Source organism: Carcharodon carcharias, chromosome 12, assembly GCF_017639515.1.
Source record: "Carcharodon carcharias isolate sCarCar2 chromosome 12, sCarCar2.pri, whole genome shotgun sequence".
Lineage (NCBI taxonomy): Eukaryota > Metazoa > Chordata > Chondrichthyes > Lamniformes > Lamnidae > Carcharodon > Carcharodon carcharias.
In genome coordinates, this window is record NC_054478.1 from 12,599,620 (window position 1) to 12,620,776 (window position 21,157).

The following is a 21,157-nucleotide window of genomic DNA, read 5'->3' on the forward strand; positions in this document are numbered from 1 at the left end:
CCCTCTCACCACCCACCATCCTCTCCCGCAAACCAATTGCTACCTCCATGATTTTATTGTCCCTTTATTAATTTAAAGGAAGAAATAAAACAGCAGAGGGCAGAGGTGACAGGGGGAAAGGAAACCAGAGAAAGTGAGGGAGCAGGCAAAAGAAAGGTAGACTGACAGAGACTGCGATGCAGGCTGGGAGTAGAAAAAGAATGGGGGGAGGGGTGGGGGCTAGATAGACAGAATATGAGGTGGAGAGATTGACGGGGAAGGAGAGATAAAGAGCAGGAGAGAAAGGTAGAGAGGGGGAGATGGAGAGCATGAGGGAGGGAGAGAGAGCTCCAAGGCGGAAGAGGCAGCATGGGGGCTGTGGGCAGGGACAGGGATAATCAGATGGTGTGACTCTGAATTAAGTAACTTGAATAACAAGAGATAGAGAGGCCAAAGAGAGAAAGAAAGAGAGAGAGAAGGGCAGAGTGTGAAGGGAGAAAAGGAGATAGAGATGAAATGATAAGAAAAATGAAACAACGATATGGGGCCACTCAGAAGGAAAGACCAGTTCAGACCAGTGCCTTTATTTCCCAGCTTTACTGGTGTTCTATTTCAAAATGTACAAGACCAGTTCGGGACCAGTATTCTTATTTCCCAGTTTTTACTGTTTTTTTTTTCCTTCTGGGCATTTGCTATTATAAAGGAACTTGAATTTCTCATTAGCCACTTGGCAGCGAGTAGGACACTGTAACCATGGATGTATATGGAGGAGGGAGACAGTTCCATCATTGTTCCAGTTTCGAAGCAGCCTATCAGCCCAATCTGATATCTTCCCCTTTTTAGGGGAACCACCAGGAGTCATCACTATAAAGTGTAAAATAGTCATTCATAAATCCAATAGGTAATTCAGGAGAAACTTCTTTACCGAGGGAGTGGTGAGAATGTGGAACTCACTCCCACAGGCAGTAGTTGAGGCAGGTACATGGATGCAATTAAGGGGAAGCGGGATAAACATGAGGGGGAAAGGAATGGCAGGTTATGTTGACAGGGTGAGATGAAGTAGGATAGGAGGAGGCTCATCTGGTAAAGACCTGTTAGGCTGAATGGCCTGCTTCTGTTCTGTTTCCCAACGCCCCCATTGCCTGACCCCAAAGGGGAGTCCAACAACTTGCCTGTAACCTCATGTTCTGTACATTCATCAATTGTTTTGCTCTAATGCTGGGGATTCTTATTTCAATCCAGACTCCGAGGATTGTGGTGAAGAGGAGACGTTCGAAACACAGAAGACGGTACCCTCAGTGGGATTTCTGGACCCTCAGCAAGGGGCTGTCCCTAGAGTGCCTGCAGGTAGGTGCAGTGATTGTTATCCAGATTGGCACCAAGAGGTCCTGTAGAACAAGTGTGCACAACTCCGAAGGGAGCTTAGATCAGGCCTGAGCTCTCCAGAGCTGTCCACCTCTGAGTGTAGTTACAGGTAAAACAATTCAGTCTGGTGCTGGCCATCCTGTAAATCTCTGCTGCCCACATCCTAACTCACGCCAAATCCCATTCACCCATCACCCCTGTGCTGGCTGACCGATATTGGCTCCTGGTTCGGCAATGCCTCAATTTAAAGATTCTCATCCTTGTTTTCGAATCCCTCCATGACCACAATGCTCCCTATCTCTGTAATCTCCTCCACGCACACAATCCTCTGAGATCTCGGTGATTCCCCCAATTCTAGCCTCTTTTAAAAATTTTATTCTTTCATGGGATGTGGACACCATTGGCAAGGCCAGGATTCGTTGCCCACCCCTAATTGCCCTGGAACTGAGTTACTTACTTGGCCATTTCTGAAGGCAGCTACGTTGCTGTGGGTCTAGACTCACATGTAGGTCAGACCAACAGATTTCCTTCCCTAAAGGACACTAGTGAACCAGATGGGTTTTTATGACAATCAGTGATGGGTGTTATGGTCACCATTACTGAAGCTAACTTTCAATTCCACATTAATTAATTGAGCTTAAATGCCACTAGCTGCTATGATGGGATTTGAACCCATGCACTCTGGGTTATGAGTCCAGGGACATTACCACTATGCTACTATCTCCTCCACTTACACAGCCCTGACTTTAATCACCCCATCACCGGCATCCATGCCTTCAGCTGACTGGGCCCTAAGCTCTGGAATTCCCTCCCTAAACATTTCCACCTCTCTCTCTCCTCCTTTAATATGCTTCTTAAACCTTATCTCTTTGACCAAGCTTTTGGTCACCTGTCCAAATATCTGATTTTATGGCTCAGTGTCACCTAAATGGCCCATTCCTTCCCCTAAGACTATAATCCTAACCAATGTCTCTGTAGTGTGACCTCAATGTTTCCACAGTCCTTGTGAGGCATTCTCTTGATTTGACTCCTTGGCCCATAATGACAGCTAGAGTTATTGTTTTAAAATTTGAAATCTTGGTGTGTGGGCATTGCTGGCAAGAATGGAAGGTCTTGCCCATCCCTCATTTCCGAGAGGATGCTGGGTGGTGGGTGATGGGTGGGGGTGATGGTGGTTGATGTTTATGGTGGTGGTGTTGGTAGTGAGTGGTGGTGGGTGATGGATGATGGTTAGGGGTGATGGTGGGTGATGTTGATGGTGGTGGTGTTGGTAGTGGGTGGTAGTGGGTGGTAGATGATGGTTGGGGGTGATGGTGGGTGATGTTGATGGTGGTGGTGTTGGTAGTGGGTGGTAGTGGGTGATGGATGATGGTTGGGGGTGATGGTGGGTGATGTTGATGGTGGTGGTGGTGGTAGTGAGTGGTGGTAGTGGGTAGTGGTGGGTGGGTGGGGGTGCTGGTGGGTGATATTTATGGTGGTGGTGTTGGTAGTGGGTGGTAGTGGGTGATGGATGATGGTTGGGGGTGATGGTGGGTGATGTTGATGGTGGCAGTGATGGTAGTGGGTGGTGGTAGTGGGTGGTGGTTGATGGTTGGGGGTGATGGTGAGTGATGTTGATGGTGGTGGTGGTGGTAGTGAGTGGTGGTAGTGGGTGGTAGATGATGGTTGGGGGTGATGGTGGGTGATGTTGATGGTGGCGGTGTTGGTAGTGGGTGGTAGTGGGTGATGGATGATGGTTGGGAGTGATGGTGGGTGATGTTGATGGTGGTGGTGTTGGTAGTGGGTGATAGTGGGTGATGGATGATGGTTGGGGGTGATGGTGGGTGATGTTGATGGTGGCGGTGGTGGTAGTGGATGGTGGTAGTGGGTGGTGGTGGGTGGTAGTGGGTGGTAGTGGGTGATGGATGATGGTTGGGGGTGATGGTGGGTGATGTTGATGGTGGTGGTGGTGGTAGTGGGTGGTGGTAGTGGATGGTGGTAGTAGGTGGTCGTGGGTGGTAGTGGGTGGTAATGGGTGATGGATGATGGTTGGGGGTGATGGTGGGTGATGTTGATGGTGGTGGTGTTGGTAGTGGGTGATAGTGGGTGATGGATGATGGCTGGGGGTGATGGTGGGTGATGTTGATGGTGGCGGTGTTGATAGTGGGTGGTAGTGGGTGATGGATGATGGTTGGGGTGATGGTGGGTGATGTTGATGGTGGCGGTGGTGGTAGTGAGTGGTGGTAGTGGGTGGTAGATGACGGTTGGGTGTGATGGTGGGTGATGTTTATGGTGGCGGTGTTGGTAGTGAGTGGTGGTAGTGGGTAATGGTGGGTGGGTGGGGGTGCTGGTGGGTGATGTTGATGGTGGTGGTGTTGATAGTGGGTGGTAGTGGGTGATGGATGATGGTTGGGGTGATGGTGGGTGATGTTGATGGTGGCGGTGTTGGTAGTGGGTGGTGGTAGTGGGTGGTGGTTGATGGTTGGGGGTGACGGTGAGTGATGTTGATGGTGGTGGTGGTGGTAGTGAGTGGTAGTGGGTGATGGATGATGGTTAGGGGTGATGGTGGGTGATGTTGATGGTGGTGGTGTTGGTAGTGGGTGGTAGTGGGTGGTAGATGATGGTTGGAGGTGATGGTGGGTGATGTTGATGGTGGTGGTGTTGGTAGTAGGTGGTGGTGGGTGATGGATGATGGTTGGGGTGATGGTGGGTGATGTTGATGGTGGCGGTGTTGGTAGTGGGTGGTGGTAGTGGGTGGTGGTTGATGGTTGGGGGTGACGGTGAGTGATGTTGATGGTGGTGGTGGTGGTAGTGAGTGGTAGTGGGTGATGGATGATGGTTAGGGGTGATGGTGGGTGATGTTGATGGTGGTGGTGTTGGTAGTGGGTGGTAGTGGGTGGTAGATGATGGTTGGGGGTGATGGTGGGTGATGTTGATGGTGGTGGTGTTGGTAGTGGGTGGTGGTGGGTGATGGATGATGGTTGGGGGTGATGGTGGGTGATGTTGATGGTGGCGGTGATGGTAGTGGGTGGTGGTAGTGGGTGGTGGTTGATGGTTGGGGGTGATGGTGAGTGATGTTGATGGTGGTGGTGGTGGTAGTGTGTGGTGGTAGTGGGTGGTAGATGATGGTTGGGGGTGATGGTGGGTGATGTTTATGGTGGCGGTGTTGGTAGTGGGTGGTAGTGGGTAATGGATGATGGTTGGGAGTGATGGTGGGTGATGTTGATGGTGGTGGTGTTGGTAGTGGGTGATAGTGGGTGATGGATGATGGTTAGGGGTGATGGTGGGTGATGTTGATGGTGGTGGTGTTGGTAGTGGGTGGTAGTGGGTGGTAGATGATGGTTGGGGGTGATGGTGGGTGATGTTGATGGTGGTGGTGTTGGTAGTGGGTGGTGGTGGGTGATGGATGATGGTTGGGGGTGATGGTGGGTGATGTTGATGGTGGCGGTGATGGTAGTGGGTGGTGGTAGTGGGTGGTGGTTGATGGTTGGGGGTGATGGTGAGTGATGTTGATGGTGGTGGTGGTGGTAGTGTGTGGTGGTAGTGGGTGGTAGATGATGGTTGGGGGTGATGGTGGGTGATGTTTATGGTGGCGGTGTTGGTAGTGGGTGGTAGTGGGTAATGGATGATGGTTGGGAGTGATGGTGGGTGATGTTGATGGTGGTGGTGTTGGTAGTGGGTGATAGTGGGTGATGGATGATGGTTGGGGGTGATGGTGGGTGATGTTGGTGGTGGTGGTGGTGGTAGTGGGTGGTGGTAGTGGGTAGTGGTGGGTGGGTGGGGGTGCTGGTGGGTGAAGTTGATGGTGGTGGTGGTGGTAGTGAGTGGTGGTAGTGGGTAATGGTGGGTGGGTGAGGGTGATGGTGGGTGATGTTGATGGTGGTGGTGTTGGTAGTGGGTGGTGGTGGGTGATGGATGATGGTTGGGGGTGATGGTGGGTGATGTTGATGGTGGTGGTGTTGGTAGTGAGTGGTGGTAGTGGGTAATGGTGGGTGGGTGGGGGTGATGGTGGGTGATGTTGATGGTGGTGGTGTTGGTTGTGGGTGATCGTGGGTGATGGATGATGGTTAGGGGTGATGGTGGGTGATGTTGATGGTGGTGGTGTTGGTAGTGGGTGGTAGTGGGTGATGGATGATGGTTGGGGGTGATGGTGGGTGATGTTGATGGTGGTGGTGTTAGTAGTGAGTGGTGGTAGTGGGTAATGGTGGGTGGGTGGGGGTGATGGTGGGTGATGTTGATGGTGGTGGTGTTGGTAGTGGGTGATAGTGGGTGATGGATGATGGTTAGGGGTGATGGTGGGTGATGTTGATGGTGGTGGTGCTGGTAGTGGGTGGTAGTGGGTGATGGATGATGGTTGGGGGTGATGGTGGGTGATGTTGATGGTGGTGGTGTTAGTAGTGAGTGGTGGTAGTGGGTAATGGTGGGTGGGTGGGGGTGATGGTGGGTGATGTTGATGGTTGTGGTGTTGGTAGTGGGTGGTAGTGGGTGATGGATGATGGTTAGGGGTGATGGTGGGTGATGTTGATGGTGGTGGTGTTGGTAGTGAGTGGTGCTAGTGGGTAATGGTGGGTGGGTGGGGGTGATGGTGGGTGATGTTGATGGTGGTGGTGTTGGTAGTGGGTGATAGTGGGTGATGGATGATGGTTAGGGGTGATATTGGGTGATGGATGATGGTTAGGGGTGATGGTGGGTGATGTTGATGGTGGTGGTCGATGGTGGGTGGGTGTGGTGAGTCATTTTCTTGAACTGCTGAAATGCTTTGCAGTGATTTGATACAACTGAGTGGCTCACTAAACCACCTCAGCACACAGTTACAAATCAACTGCATCTCCCTGCCTCCATCTCTTAAATTGTCAGCTTGGCTCCATGGGTAGACATCCTGCCTCTGAGCCAGACAGTTATGGGTTTAAGCCCCACTTCAGAATCGAGAGTATAATCCAGGCTGAGGCTCCTGCTGTAGTACAGAGCGAGTGCTTCACTGTCAGAGGTGCCATTTTTAGGATGAAGTATTAAACTGAGACCCTGTCTGCCCGTCTCAGGATGATGTAAAAGATCCCATGGCTCTATTTTGAAGAAGAGCAAAAGAGTTTGCCCTGCTGTCCTGGCCAATATTTATCCCTCAGTCAACATCACAAAAAAACAGATTTTAAAACAGAAAATGTTGGAAAAACTCAGCAGGTCTGGCAGCATCTGCGGAGCGAGAAACAGAGTTAACGTTTCGAGACCGTATGACTCTTCTTCGGAGCTCATCGCTGTTTGTGGGAGCTTGCTGTGTGTAAATTGGCTGCCACATTCACTACAATACAACAGTAACTACATTCCAAAAGCGTTACTGTCTGGAAAGCGCTTTGGGATGTCCCAGCTTTGTGAAGGGTGTTATAGAAATGCCTCTCTTTAGAACAGCCTTAAACCTCCAGCCTTCACCAGGTTCATAGTCAGAAAAAAATGTCACTAACTCATTTTTTCCTTCTCCTGTCTCCTTCCTAAGAAGGTGAATTTGAGAGTTTCACGGACACGACCCCGGAGAGCACACCCTCCTCGCTGCGGACGGCCCGTGACCAGCTTGCTCCCTCGGAAAACCCGGGCGCAGGCCAATCCCCAGCGGAGAGTCGGACTGTGCTGGGAGAAGGAAGAGGAGAAGAGCAGGAAGTGCTCAGCATCTGCTGTGCCCAGGACAGCCCACCGTCGGAGGTCGCCAGGCAAGCAGATGCGCTGCAGCCTAGCAGTGCTCGGATCAGGCACCTGGGGGTGGAGCCGCTGATTCGAGCTTCTCGTTCTAATCTGGCATATAGTAGCTGGGGGTCAGAAGACAGCCTGTCTGTTGCTAGTGATGCGTACGGGAGCATGTTCAGCCTGTATAGAGGGAAAGCCTTATCGATACCCGTGTAAGTACAATGCTCCTCATGGAGTCAACTCCCTGTCTGCTCAGCCTCCAAACATCTTCATCAGGAAGATCACCTTTTCATTTTGGGGGAGTGATTTCCATTTTTATCCAGTTTTCCATTCTCTCTCCCTCCCTCCCTCTGCCCCGTTGTATTTTGCAGACATTCCCTCTCTCTATTACTGTCGTCTTTGGGACATTATTTTGTCATTATCCTTTTTTATTGTTTTTTTTTGAACTTTTGAGAGCATTAACTGTTTAAAGAACTCAATTTCTTGATCACGCTGGCGCCTTCAATAACAACCTGGCTTTTTAAGTTATTTCACGGGATGTGGGGCTTCGCTGGCTGGGCCAGCATTTATTGCCCATCCCTAACTGAACATTGAGAAGGTGGTGGGTGAGCCACCTCCTTGAGCCGCTGCAGTCCCTGTGGTGTGGGTACACCCACAGTGCTGTTAAGGAGGGAGTTCCGGGATTTTGACCCAGCGACAGTGAAGGAACGGTGATATATTTCCAAGTCAGGATGGGGAACTTCCAGGTGGTGTTGCATCTGCTTCCCTTGTCCTTCTAGATGGTAGTGGTCACGTGTTTGGAAGGTGCTGTCAAAGGAATTTTGTTATAGGGACAGAGAGCTGAGCATGAGATTATCACATCAGCCTCGGTAGAAAAATGGGATTACAGAGAGAATGGCAGTGGGAGTATGAAACTGGATAAGGAGTGGGAAACAAAGAGTAGTGCTGAAACTGGGTTTTTTTAGACTGGCTGGAGATTTACTATTGCGTTCCCCAGAGGGAGGTTTACTATTGTATTCCCCGGAGGTCAGTGAGAGGGCCATCACTTCTGCAGATATATAGATTAATGAGCTGGATTTGGTATACAGAGCATAATTTCACAGCTTGAAAATGATATAAAACTTTGAGACGTGGTAGACACTGAGGATAGAAACAAACCTCAGGAAGACATCGACAGAGTAGTGGAATAGGTGGGCACATGGCAGATGAAATTTAATGCAGAGAAATATGAAGTGATATATTTTGGTAGGAAGAGTATCAACTAAGCAGTACAATTTTCAAAGGGATTCTGGGACAGAGGGACCTGGTGATGTTTGTACACAAATCGTTGATGGTGGCAGGACAAGTTGAGAAGGCTTTTAAAAAAATATGTTGGATTCCTGGCTTTAGTAATAGAAGCAGAGAGCCCAAAAGCGAGGAAGTTATGTTAAACCTTTATAAAACACTGGTTAGGACTCAGCTGGAATATTGTGTCCAATTCTGGGCACCGCCCTTTAGGGAAGATGTCAAGACCTTGGAGATGATGCAGAGGAGATTTACTGGAATGGGACCAGGGACGAGGGACTTCAGTTAATGTGGAGAGACTGGGGAAGCTGGGATTGTTCCCCTTGGAGCAGAGAAGGTTAAGGAGAGATTTAATGGAGGCGTTCAAAATTATAAAGGGTTTCAGTCAAGCAAATAAGAAGAAACTGTTTCCAATAGCAGGATATGATTGTTATCATAGGATATGATTGAAGATAATTGTTAAAAGAATCAGAGGCAATAGGAGAAAACATTTTTTTTTCATGCAGCGAGTTGTTGTGATTTGGAACGCGCTGCCTGAAAGGACAGTGGAAACAAATTCAGTCGGAGTTTTCAAAAGGGAATTGGATAAATACTTGAGGGGGAAAGATTCCAAGGCTATGGGGAAAAAGCAGGAGATGGAAATTAATTAGATAACTCTTTCAAAGAGTCGGCACTGGCAGGATAGGCTGAATGGCCTTCTCCTGTGCTGTATCATACTATGATTCTACCCTACGAGCCAGTAGGGTCTATACTGGGAGAGGGGAAGGGGATTGAGTACGAGACTATAGCACAGACTACAGCATATATAAATCTGATTGATGTGAAGAAATTGAGTGCTTTGGTGGTTAATGATCCTTTGTCCCAGAGTTTCTCTATCATCTTTTGGTTTCTCTGCTCTCTCCTCTGGACATCACCAAGGCCTTCCAAACCCAGCTCCTGCATGACCTCACTAACCTTGCTGCTGCACCGTGTCCTGTGTGTGTATAAGTGACAGGTTTTAAACAGGTCATTCTTCACTCAGGTGCCACTGATGATATCCACGGCTACATATTGTATATTTTATATTTTGGATCTATATAGAAATAACACTAGTTTCCATTTTTGTAACAGGTTTTTTTTTTTCTCAGTGCTTTAAAATGTCTACTCCATGCTACAGCTCTGGCTTCCAGCTCCTTGCGTAGCTTTGTTTACTTTTCTCTGAGACCACACCCAGGCTTAACAAATCAAGCCCAGTGAGCATCAATAGGAAACAGACTCACATAATCTGTGGGAGCTCCAGCTACCCTCATAATCCTATCAATTGGATCTGTATTGGGCCAACTAAACTCTTGACAATTTGAAGACCAGTGTTCCTCCAGCAGACTACTGAGAGGTCTTTCAGATATCTCTGGTGGGAGTATCTGAAGGGTCTTTAGATATAAGGGGCCAGCTTTGAGTATGATGATGAGCTGGTCCATGGGCGATGAGCCAACTTTGTGTCCTTCACTGTCAGCTCATTGGAATCTCTTTCCACCACACCCAGAATTTCAGGGCCCTAGATTTCACACAGCTCGATCCTGCTACAGATTGAAGGTGGGAAGAAGGAGCAGTTCATCAGTGAGTGGCATGTTGGTGAAGAATACCCCAAACCCCCTTGCTCCAAGGGGCATGTTTATGTAATTTGACCCTTGTTTCCTTTTCTTCCAGGGACCTTTGTGAGAACACATTGGTTAGGGATCAGCCGGACAATACCCTCGAGCCTGCCCTCAGGTGGGAAGCCATGGCCCAGAACCAAGGCTCGCAGCAAGGTGCCCCCAGACCGGCTGGGCTCCCTCCAACATCCCTCAAAATCCGGCCTGCAAGCCCCAAAGCCTCCCGAGCCGTCCAGCCCCTGCAGACAACCCCGCTAACCCCCCGACGGAAGCTCAGCACGCCCGTGGAGTACAGGGACACCGTCCCAGCAGAGTTCGAGGACAAGGCCAAGAAGCCAAAGGTCGCAGCCGCCCCGGATGACCACCTGGTGATGTTGGACCGGGCACGGGGGAGCAGCTCATGCCATGCCTCACCCACCCATTCCCGCTCGGGCTCCAGGACCTTCGACCGGATGAGGTACTTCGAGACTTTCCCGGAGAGGAGGAGGAGTTTCGAACTGGCGGACGGGCAGCCGTGGCCCGGTTTCCGGAAGTCACGGTCTTTCGACAACGCCGACCCGCGTGATGGCAGGGGCAGGCCTTCCTTCTCCGACCTGCTGGACAGCGAGGGGCGTGGGCTGCTGCGGACGGACAGCGGCGACGCGGAGCAGAAGCGCCTCTTCTTCAGGCAGAAGGCGGCCTCCTTTGACGAGCGGGGGAAGTACGCCTCGCGGGCCCGCGACGTTGAGCTCAAGATCTCGGAGGAGCTCAGCCGGATCAAGAAGGCGGCCATGAGCTCGATGGTCAAGCCGGTGCTGAGGTCCCCGGTGCTGGAACGGGCTGTGAGCCGAGAGCTGTCCATCAGGAAGGCTGCCAGCGCTCAGCGGGCCGAGCCTCTCCCCATGGTGGTGTTGCAGTGGCCGCCGGGAGCGTGCAGCCCCAAAAGAGCTCATCCTGAGGTCACACCATCGGCAGTCCCACGGAAACCTTTGCAAAGGAGGCGAGCCACCCTCACTGGTGAATTTGAGGAGCTCGAATCGGCCGGCAAAGAAAAGGCCAGAGCACAAGAGGCAGCCCCCGATCACTTTGAACAACAACCAGGCCAGGGAGGGACAATCGCCCTGCAAACCCAAACTCAACAACCCCAAGCTCCACCTCCAAGCCCCCTCCGACCCGTGGTGGAAACAATAGAAAAGGTCACTTCAAGCGCAGAGTCACGAGCGCCACTCTCTGTGGTTAGACCAATCGAGCCCCATGTTCCTGGAGACTTCAGACGGAGAGTCAAACCTTCACCCCCGCTTTTCAGGGAAACCATCGATTCGCACAAGGAAGGGGCGAGTCCCAGGTTGGATCTGGATCTGGGAGATGCTGCCCCAAGGTTGGGCCTCGACCCCCTCAGCCCCGCATGTACGACAGACGCAAGAGGTCCCGGGACCCCAATCCATCCAGGTCCAAAGATCACCATCAGAGAAAAGGGAGATACAGAAACGGTGGGTCTGCAAGAGGAGACCAAAGCCCTAGCTAGGGAGAAATTGGGCCGAAAAACTCCCAGAGGGAAATCCAAGAAATCTCGTCCCACTTCACCAGAGCTGGGTAAGGAGAGCAGATAAGAGTAAAAAGGAGGGTTTCTGCATTTAACCATTGTAACTTGCTGTCCAGACTAACAGTTGTGGTATTGGGGATCTCACGCACTATAGGGTACTAGCACAGTACTCATTGGGATACAGTGGGGTAGATACAGGATATTCACTGGGATGCAGTGGGATATATACAGGAGATTCACTGGGATACAGTGGGGTAGATACAGGAGATTCACTTGGATACAGGGGATATATACAGGAGATTCACTGGGATACAGTGGGGTAGATACAGGAGATTCACTGGGATACAGGGGATATATACAGGAGATTCACTGGGATACAGTGGGGTAGATACAGGAGATTCACTGGGATACAGTGGGGTAGATACAGGAGATTCACTGGGATACAGGGGATATATACAGGAGATTCACTGGGATACAGTGGGGTAGATACAGGAGATTCACTGGGATACAGGGGATATATACAGGAGATTCACTGGGATACAGTGGGGTAGATACAGGAGATTCATTGGGATACAGGGGATATATACAGGAGATTCACTGGGATACAGTGGGGTAGATACAGGATATTCACTGGGATACAGTGGGATATATACAGGAGATTCACTAGGATACAGTGGGATATATACAGGAGATTCACTGGGATACAGTGGGATATATACAGGAGATTCACTGGGATACAGAGGGATATATACAGGAGATTCACTGGTCTATGTGGAAAATACACAGGATATTCAGAATAAGTAACATTCATATCACACAAGTCCCAGGCAATGACCATTTCCAAGAGTGAATCTAACCATCTCCTCTTGACATTCAATGACATTACCAACGCTGAATCCCCCATTATCACCATCCTGGGGGTTACCATTGACCGGAAACTGGACAAGCCATATAAATACTGCGGTTACAAGGGCAGGTCAGAGGCTAAGGAGTAACTCACCCCCTGACTCCCCAAAGCCTGTTCACAAGGCACAAGTCAGGAGTGTGATGGAATACTCCCCACTTGCCTGGATGAGTGCAGCTCCCACAACACTCAAGAAGCTCAACACCATCCAGAACAAAGCAGCCATTTGATTGGCACCACATCCACAAACATTCACTCCCTTCACCACCGATGCACAGTAGCAGCAGTGTGTACCATCTGCAAGATGCACCCCCAAGGCTCCTTAGGCAGTACCTTCTAAATCCACTACCATCTAGAAGGACAAGGGCAGCAGATAGATGGGAACACCTCCACCTGGAATTCCCCTCCAAGACACTCACCACCCTGACTTGGAAATATATCGCTGTTCCTTCACTGTCTCTGGGTCAAAATCCTGGAACTCCCTCCCTAATAGCACTGTGGGTGTACCTACACCACATGGACTGCAGCGGTTCAAGATGGCAGCTCACCATCACCTTCTGAAGAGGCAGTTAGGGATGGGCAATAAATGCTGGCCTGGCCAGTAAAGCCCATATTCTATGAAAGAATAAAAAAATATTCACTGGAAAATTGTGAAAGAAAATACAGGATGTTCAGTGGGGATGATATGGACAGGGTAATCGCTGGGATATGGATGGCATCATCACTAGGAAACTTGGATATGCACAGGGAAGTCACTGGGAAAAGTGGGAACGTGGAATCGAGCAAATGCAGCCTATGAAGAAAGGAGATTAACTGTAAGAAGTTTAGGACAGAGAGCAGGAGAAATGTCTTCACACAGCGAGTTGTGAGGCTGTGGGATTCACTTCCTAGATTAGGGCTTGAGGCACAAACGGTGACAGCGTTCAAGGTTAGACTGGAGAAGAGGATGTAGGAGCATGGGAATAGGGCAGCGAAATGTGATTGGGAATATCTGTTCATGTAGAGGGTAAATGCCAGCGTTGGGTGGGTTGGGTCAAATGGCAAAGTTATACATTTCCCTGAACATTTCCTATTGCAAATATATCCATTTAGACCCAGTGGCATCACATTCCAGAACTGACCTCCATATTGATCAGTTGATTGTCACTCTAACACATTCTGACTCTTAGTCCAATGCCCTCCAGGTTTCTATCAGTATCCAGTTTGTCTTATTGAGAACTGCTTCAGATTGACTAGAAATCCTTCTCGACCTCTGCCAGTGGAGCCTCATTTAATGGCATTCACACAGAATCAGAGATGAGACAACATGGTAAGAGACCATTCAGCCCATCCTGCCTGCATTGGCTCTTTGAAAGAGTTTCCAATTAACTCCACTCCCTCTGCTCTTTCCCTATAGCCATGCAAATTATTTTCCTTTTCAAATATTTATCCAATTCCCTTCCAAAAGTTACTGTTGAATCTGTTTCCACCGCCCTTTCAGGCAGCATCTTCCAGATCACAACATTTATTCTTCCCTCAGTTCCTTTTGTTATTTTCAGATTGTGTGAATGGTGGGGAAGTGTGCCTAATTGAATAGCTTTTTTAAAGCTACCACATATTCTGTCTTTTCCTTTTCCTTTCTCTAGCCTCAAGCACAGCTTGTAATGTGTTTATTTTTAATTCTTTGATGGGATGTGGGTGTCACTGGCAAGGCCAGCATTTGTTACCCATCCCTAATTGCCCTTGAACTGAGAGGTTTGCTAGGCTATTTTAGAGGGGCAGTTAAGAGTCAACCACATTGCCATGGGTCTGGAGTCACATGTAGGCCAGACCAGGTAAGAATGGAAGATTTCCTTCCAACTCATGGATCAAATGTGTTTTTATAACAATCAATGGTAGTTTCATGGTCACCATTACTGAGGCTAACTTTATATTCCAGATTTTATTGATTGAACTTAAATTCCACCAGCTGCTGTAGTGGGATTTGAACCCAAATCCCGAGACCATTTTCCCAGGCCTCTAGATTACTAGTCCAGTGACATTACCACTATGCCACCATCTGCTGATGGTGACCCCTTTCTGTGCTGTAAGATTCTATGAACTCTGTCATTTATCCCCACCTGTCCCAGGAGAAAGCTGCGTGAGCCCCTCTCATTCGAGGGGCAAGAGCTAATACAGTCTGGGGCATATCTATGGGTTGGGCCCCAGCCACAGTTAATGCCAACATGCCCTTCTGGAGGCTGGTACAACTTATCTCACTGTGTGTATCAAACTCCAAACTCACTCCGGGTCCCACATGGGCCAAGGAACAGGGAATGCCCACTTCAGTAAGGGAATTGAAGAATAATTGGGTTGGCTTGTGAGGGGCAAGAGACAGCCACTGGGTGAGTAGAAGGGGTGAAAATCCACCCAATGAAGAAGTTGCAAGGGGGTTGAAATCTTATTTATCTAGAGGAAAAGGGTTGGGGCCATAGTCTTATTTAGTACAGGGCATGTAAAGTTTGAAGACCAATTCCTTGTTCAGTGGGATGCTGAGGAGATGGAAGTTCTGAACCGAGCTCAAAAGTGGAACATCTAGTCAATAGTGATCACAGCACAATAGTGTAAGGTAATGGTTGAGAAAGTCATAAATAAGACAAAAATAAACCAAGAAACAACTGACAGAGAGATAGAGCAGCAGTGGGAAATATTCAAAAAAATAATCACTAGAATTCCGGAGAAATTTCATTCTACTAGAGAAACAAACAGAAACAAGAACAAGGCCAATATGAAGCATAATAGAAAGAGAAAAGAGCAAAATTGAAAAAGGCAAAAGATCTTTCATTTGTTCACAGGATGTGGGTGTTGCTCGCTGGACCAGCATTTATTGCCCATCCCTAGTTGCCCTTGAGAAGGTAGTGATGAGCTGCCTTCTTGAACCGTTGCAGTCCATGTGGTGTAGGTACACCCACAGTGCTGTTAGGGAGAGAGTTCCAGGATTTTGACCTAGCGACAGTGAAGGAGCAGTGATATATTTCCAAGTCAGGATGATGTGTGGCTTGGAGGGGAACTTCCAGGTGGTGGTGTTCCTATTTATCTGCTGCCCATGTCCTTCTAGATGGTAGTGGTTGTGAGTTTGGAAGGTGCTGTTGAAGAAGTCTAGGTGTATTTCTGCAGTGCACCTTGTAGATGGTACACACTGCTGCTACTGTGCATTGGTGTTGGAGGGAGTGAATATTGAAGGTGATGGATGGGGTGCAGATCAAGCGGCTGCTTTGTCCTGGATGGCGTCGAGCTTCTTGGGTGTTGTTGAAGCTGCACTCATCCAGGCAGGTGGGGAGTATTCCATGACTCGGAGGAATATGAGGAAAACATTTTTCTGCAGTAAGTTGTTGTAACCTGGAGTACACTGCCTGAAAGGCCGGTGAAGTAGATTCAATAATAACTTTCGAAACGGGAATTGGATCAATACTTGAAATGGAATAAAAAATTGCAGAGCTCTGAGGAAAGAGCAGTGAGAGCTGGGCTAATTGGATAGCTCTTTCTAAAGGCTTGAACAGGCACAATTGGCTGAATGACTTCATTCCGTGCTGCATCATTCTGTTAGGCTCTAAAGAAAGATAACCACTTACACTGGAGGCAGGGATGTCAAAACTGGAACTGGAAAGTTGACGATCTATACTTTGCCTGATGTATTGGCAGTGAGTTTGAAGGTTCAAAACCAGCTCAGTGGTGGCGAGCAGAGGGGCAGGTTGGGGGCCTGAATCCTGCTGCATTGGATGGAAGGAGAGGAAGGGCAGGAACCGAGCTGACGATGGGGGTCATAGTTGTTGGGGGTGGGGGGGGTGGGTGCGGAGGCCCGGCCCAGTGAGCAGTTGGGGTTTGTGAGAACTCTGTCAAGGGTCACAACTCAGAATGTTCGCCGTAAAACTGTCGCTGCATCCCCCTGTGAACCACAGGCCAAAGGGTTTCTCAATCCCAGCCTCAAGCTTTAAATTCACTGTAGTTGGTCTTCTTGTTTCCAGCAGAATCTTCAGATGATTCCTTTGTCTCGGCCGGTGAAGATCCCTTGGAGCCGCCAGTGTTTGAGATCAGCATCACTGACACCCTGGTCACTGTTGGAGCTTCTGTGCTTTTGAAATGTATCATCACAGGAACTCCGATGCCTCAAGGTAGGATATGACGAAGGTCACATCTCTCTCATCTAAAGAAGGATGTTGCATCTATAGTTTATACACAGCACCTCTCACATCCTCCTCGTCTCCCAAACCATTTTACAGACATTGAATTAACTTTTTGGAAATATTGTCACTTTTTACAGCACATTAACAGGCAGGGACAGGAAGCAGTTAGGAAGGCAAATGAAATGTTATCCTTTGTTGCAAGGGGTTTGGAGTATAAGACTAAGGAAGTCTTGCTGCAATTACATAGGGCTTTGATGAGAGCATATCTGGGCTATTGTGTACAGTTTAAGGAAGGATATCCTTACATTAAAGGGGTGCAACAGGGTTCTCCAGACTGCTTTTATTAGTGAAAGTGCTTGAACAGTGTTTGAGGAGAGATGGAGCAGTATGCGCCTATACTCTCTAGAGTTTAGAGGTGATCTCACTGAAATGTATAAAATTCCTAGATAGGTGGCTACTGAGAGGTAGTTTTCCACTGGCTGAAGAGTCTAGGACTTAGGGCCATAGATTCAGGATAGGGGGTTGGTCATTTTGGGCTGAGATGAGGCGAAATTTCTTCATTCAGAAGGTTGTGAATCTTTGGAATGCTCTACCCCAGGGAACTGCTTGGCCAGTGAGTATATTCAAAGCTGTATTTGTATTTTTGAACACAAAGTGAATCAAGGGATACAGGAAGAAGGTGGGAAAGTGAGTTAGGATAGGAACTCAGGTATGATCTTATTAAATGGTGGAGCAGGTTCAAGGAACCACACAGCCTCCTCCTGCTTCTGTTTCTAATATTCTTTGTTATGTGGGCAAATGCAACAACCAGTTGGCACATTGTGAGATCCCAGGACTGGCAAGAAGCCAGTTGAAGTCACTGTGGATGATTTTGATTGAGGGGTAAATGGTAGACTGAACACCAGGAGTACTCCTCTGCTCTTCTTTGAAGCAGTGGCTGAAGATTCTGCCATTTTGGGCAAATGGAGGCCTTGGTTACATCACATGGCAAAGACAGGGGGAGTGGGGTGGTGCAGTGGCATTGTCACTGGGCTAGTACACCACAGCTGATGGTGAAGACCATGAAGCCATTGTCGATTTCCGCTAAAACCCATCTGGTTTGGTCTGGCCTACACGTGACTCCAGACCCACAGCAATGGGGTTGACTCTGAAATGGCCTAGCAATTCATTCAATTCTCAAGGTCAGTTAAGGGTGGGCAATAAATGCTGCCCTAGCCAGTGAAGCCCACATCCCATGAAAGATTTTTTCTTAAAGTCTAGCACTCCCTCAATGCTGAACTGTAGCCTGATGGAGTGCTATGGAATGGGACTCCTAATCCAGAGGTCTGGACTAATAATCCAATGACCTGAAATCCCTTGGCAATTTAGATTTGAGTTTAAAATCAAACTGGAGTTCGGAAACCCACCTCAGTGAAAGTGACCATGAACCTGTCAGAATGTTGTGAGACCCCAGCTTGTTCACTAAGGTCCCTTGGCCATCCATACCCTCAAACCCTCAACTGCAGTAATATGAGTAACTCTTAAACTGCCCTCTGGAGTGGCCCTTGCAAGTCAGTGCGACTAGGGGATGGCCAATAAATGCCAACCTTGCCAACGATGCCCACACCCCAAGAATGAATTAAGAAAGGGAGCCAGAGGGCTGAAACTACTGGGTGTAAAGATTTAAACAGGGACAGAAATTACATACAGCAGATATACAGCTGGAGGTTCCAGGTGTAGTTCACAGTTATTGCCGACTGTCAGTTCAAGGTAGCCGGCCTGTTGTGTCAGGTCACAGTGAGGGGGTCTAAGTGCCTCTGCACTGAGTAAGGACAATGGGCAAAGTACTGGCTCCAGCTGTCCACCCTAGACGAATGTGCCCTCTAAGCTGCACAGTCTGCAGCCTCACTGCAATCTGCAAGTTACCATGCAAGCAACAGGTGGCACAAGAACACCATTCCCTTGTAGATGAGAGGGTGCCCAGCCACGCAGGAGTCTTAAAAGGGGCCGTGCAGTACATGAAATATTAGAGGGAGTACTGTCCGCGACCCTGGATAAGAGAACTTTGGGTGAGGTCAGGGTTTGGTTTCCCAATGAAGCCTTCATGGCTGAATAGCCAGATGGCATTTTTTGGATGAGACAGCAGGACTCAGTTGGGGAGGAGGAGCTGCAGTGGTGGGGCGTGGTAGCGGGGGCGGTGGAGGCAGTGGGGGTGGTGGGGGCAGTGGTGGGGGCGATGGGGTTGGTGGGGGGGTGGGGGGGGAGGGGGAGTGGGTGGTGTACTGCAGCTCCTGCTCAGTGAGTTGCATTCTCACTTCAAAGGCAAAAGGTTGCGGGCTCAAGTCCCATTCCAGCAATTTGTGCACAGGATCCACATTGCTACCCTGGTGCAGTACAGTGGGAGTGCCACACTGTCAGAGGTGCAGACTTCCAACTGAAACATTAAACTGACGAGGCCCCAGCTGCCCTCTCAGGGTAGATGATCCCATAGCCACAATTTCAAAGAAGGACAGGGGGTGTTCTCAGTGTTCCCCTGGGCCAACGTCTCTCCTTCGATCAACATAACTGAAAAAAGAAATAAGATGATCGGTGCATGATCACGTTGCTGTTTGTGGGATCTTGCTGTGCAGATTTTAGTTGCCATGTTTCCTACTTGACAGCAGTGACTTCACTTTGAAAGTACCTCGTTGGCTGCAAGGTGCTTTGCGATATCCTGAGGCTATGAAAGGTGTTGGTTCGTTCACTCATTTGTTTCTCTTTATCTTCCTGAACAGTTATTTGGAAAAAAGACGGCGAAATCCTGAAATCGAGTCAGACCCACATCTTGAAAGCGGAGGGCGAGAGGCACACGCTCTTCATCCCATTAGCGAGCACGCTGGACGGGGGCCTGTACTCCGTCAGCGCAGCCAATGAGGTCGGGCTGGCCAGCTGCTGCGCCTCTGTCCAAGTCCGAGCAGGTAGGTGACTGACAGCAAACAAAGGCCTTGCATTTATATAGCACCTTCCCCATCCTTGGGATGGTGCTTCATAAATGGAATTGCACAGAGTTACATTAAACTTATGGCCAATTGGTCCAACTAGCCCATGTTGGTATCTATGCTCCACATGAACCTCCTCCAGCCCCCTCCTCATTTCAACCCATCACATAATCTTCTGTTCCTTTTCTCCCTCGTCTGTTTATCCAGCTTGCCCTTAAATGGACCAATACCATTCGTCTCAATCGCTCCCTATGTAGTCAGTTCCCAGATTCTCACCACTCTCTGGGTGAAGACGTTTCTCTCTATCGGATTTGTTAGTGACTATTCTATACTAATGGCCTCTAGCGCCATGGCAACATCTTGACCAATCAGAGCTGACTTGCCAACCAATCAGCACTCCCTTTTCTCAAGCAGTATAAATTGTTGCTCCCATTGAGATTTGGCACTCTTGAGGAACTGTCCTGATGAGTGCAAGATGAAAAGCTTCGACAACATGTCTCTGTTTTCACCAATGCTCCAGTTTCTACTCCCAGATGACTATTTGCATTTATATAGTGCCTTTCACATAATGAAACAATACCGGCTCAATTGGAGCCTTGCGACCGAGATGGATAGATTTTTGATGGGTAAAGGTATTGATGGACGTGGAACCAAAGCTGCTAAATGGAGTTAAGAAACAGATGAGCCATGGTCTAGTTGAACAGTGGGGGATGAATGACCTCTTGTTCCTCATATTCCAAGGTGCTTCACAGGAATCAGACAATCTGCGGAGATGCATTCGGATAAATGACCAAAAGCTTGGTCAGAGTGGTCAATTTTCAGGAACATTTTAAAGGAGAAGGAGGTAGAGAGTTTTAATAAACAATTGAATAAAATGACCAGTTAATTTGTTTTTAATGATGCTGTTTGAGGGATAAATATTTGTCCAGGACTCCAGGGAGAACTCACCTGCTCTTCTTTGAGATAGTGCCTTGGGATCTTACCTGAATGGACAACGCTTCTGCTAAAGTCTGAACTTTTATAAGTGAGGCCACAACTAGAGTAATGCTTCCAGTTCTGGTCACCACACTTTAGGAAGGATGTGAGAGTCCTTGAGGGGGTGTAGAGGAGATTTCCCAGAATGGTTCCAGGGATGAGGGGATTTTAGCAACAGGGTTAGGTTGGAGAAGCTGGGATTGTTCTCCTTGGAGCAAAGGAGATGATGGGCAGATTTGATAGAGGGGGACATAATGAGTAGTTTGGATAAGGCAGACAAAAAAAAAAGCTGTTCCCATTGGCTGATGGTACAAGGACTAGGGGGAACACAGATTTAAGATTTTGGGCAAAAGAAACAGGAAGGATGTGAGGAAGCCTAGTTTATGCAGCGACTGGGAGTGACCAGGAACTCACTGTCCATGAGGATGGTGGACGTGGAGACAATCAATGATTTCAAAAGGAAATTGGATGGACACTTGCAGGGCTACAGGGATCAAGCAGGGGGATTGGGACAGACAGGATTGCTGTACAGAGAGCCAGCATAAACTTGATGGGCCAAATAGCCTTCTTTTGTGCCACAATGGCTCCAGTTCTTTAGGTCAGGACAGCCTGGGATCATTCTGCACACTCCCTCTTCGTCTCACCCCTTCTAGGTGTATATTGAGGTGTGGGTGGGGAGGCTCATTTGGTTTTGTGGGAGTTGGGGGAAGGGGTCTGGCTGCCGATCCCTTGGCAGGAGTCATCGT

At 48.8% G+C, this 21,157-nt stretch overlaps 1 protein-coding gene across 1 annotated transcript in view; it reads left to right on the forward strand.

Annotated features, from left to right (window-relative positions):
* Nucleotides 1-520: 520 nt before the first annotated feature.
* Nucleotides 521-21,157, forward strand: part of LOC121285065 (striated muscle preferentially expressed protein kinase-like) — a 191,316-nt gene continuing 170,679 nt past the window's right edge. The window contains exons 1-6 of the mRNA XM_041201190.1: nucleotides 521-620; nucleotides 1,222-1,326; nucleotides 6,812-7,208; nucleotides 9,967-11,483; nucleotides 16,321-16,467; nucleotides 19,233-19,415. Of these exons, the coding sequence (XP_041057124.1) occupies nucleotides 521-620; nucleotides 1,222-1,326; nucleotides 6,812-7,208; nucleotides 9,967-11,483; nucleotides 16,321-16,467; nucleotides 19,233-19,415 (2,449 nt within the window). The remainder of the gene's footprint in view (nucleotides 621-1,221; nucleotides 1,327-6,811; nucleotides 7,209-9,966; nucleotides 11,484-16,320; nucleotides 16,468-19,232; nucleotides 19,416-21,157) is intronic.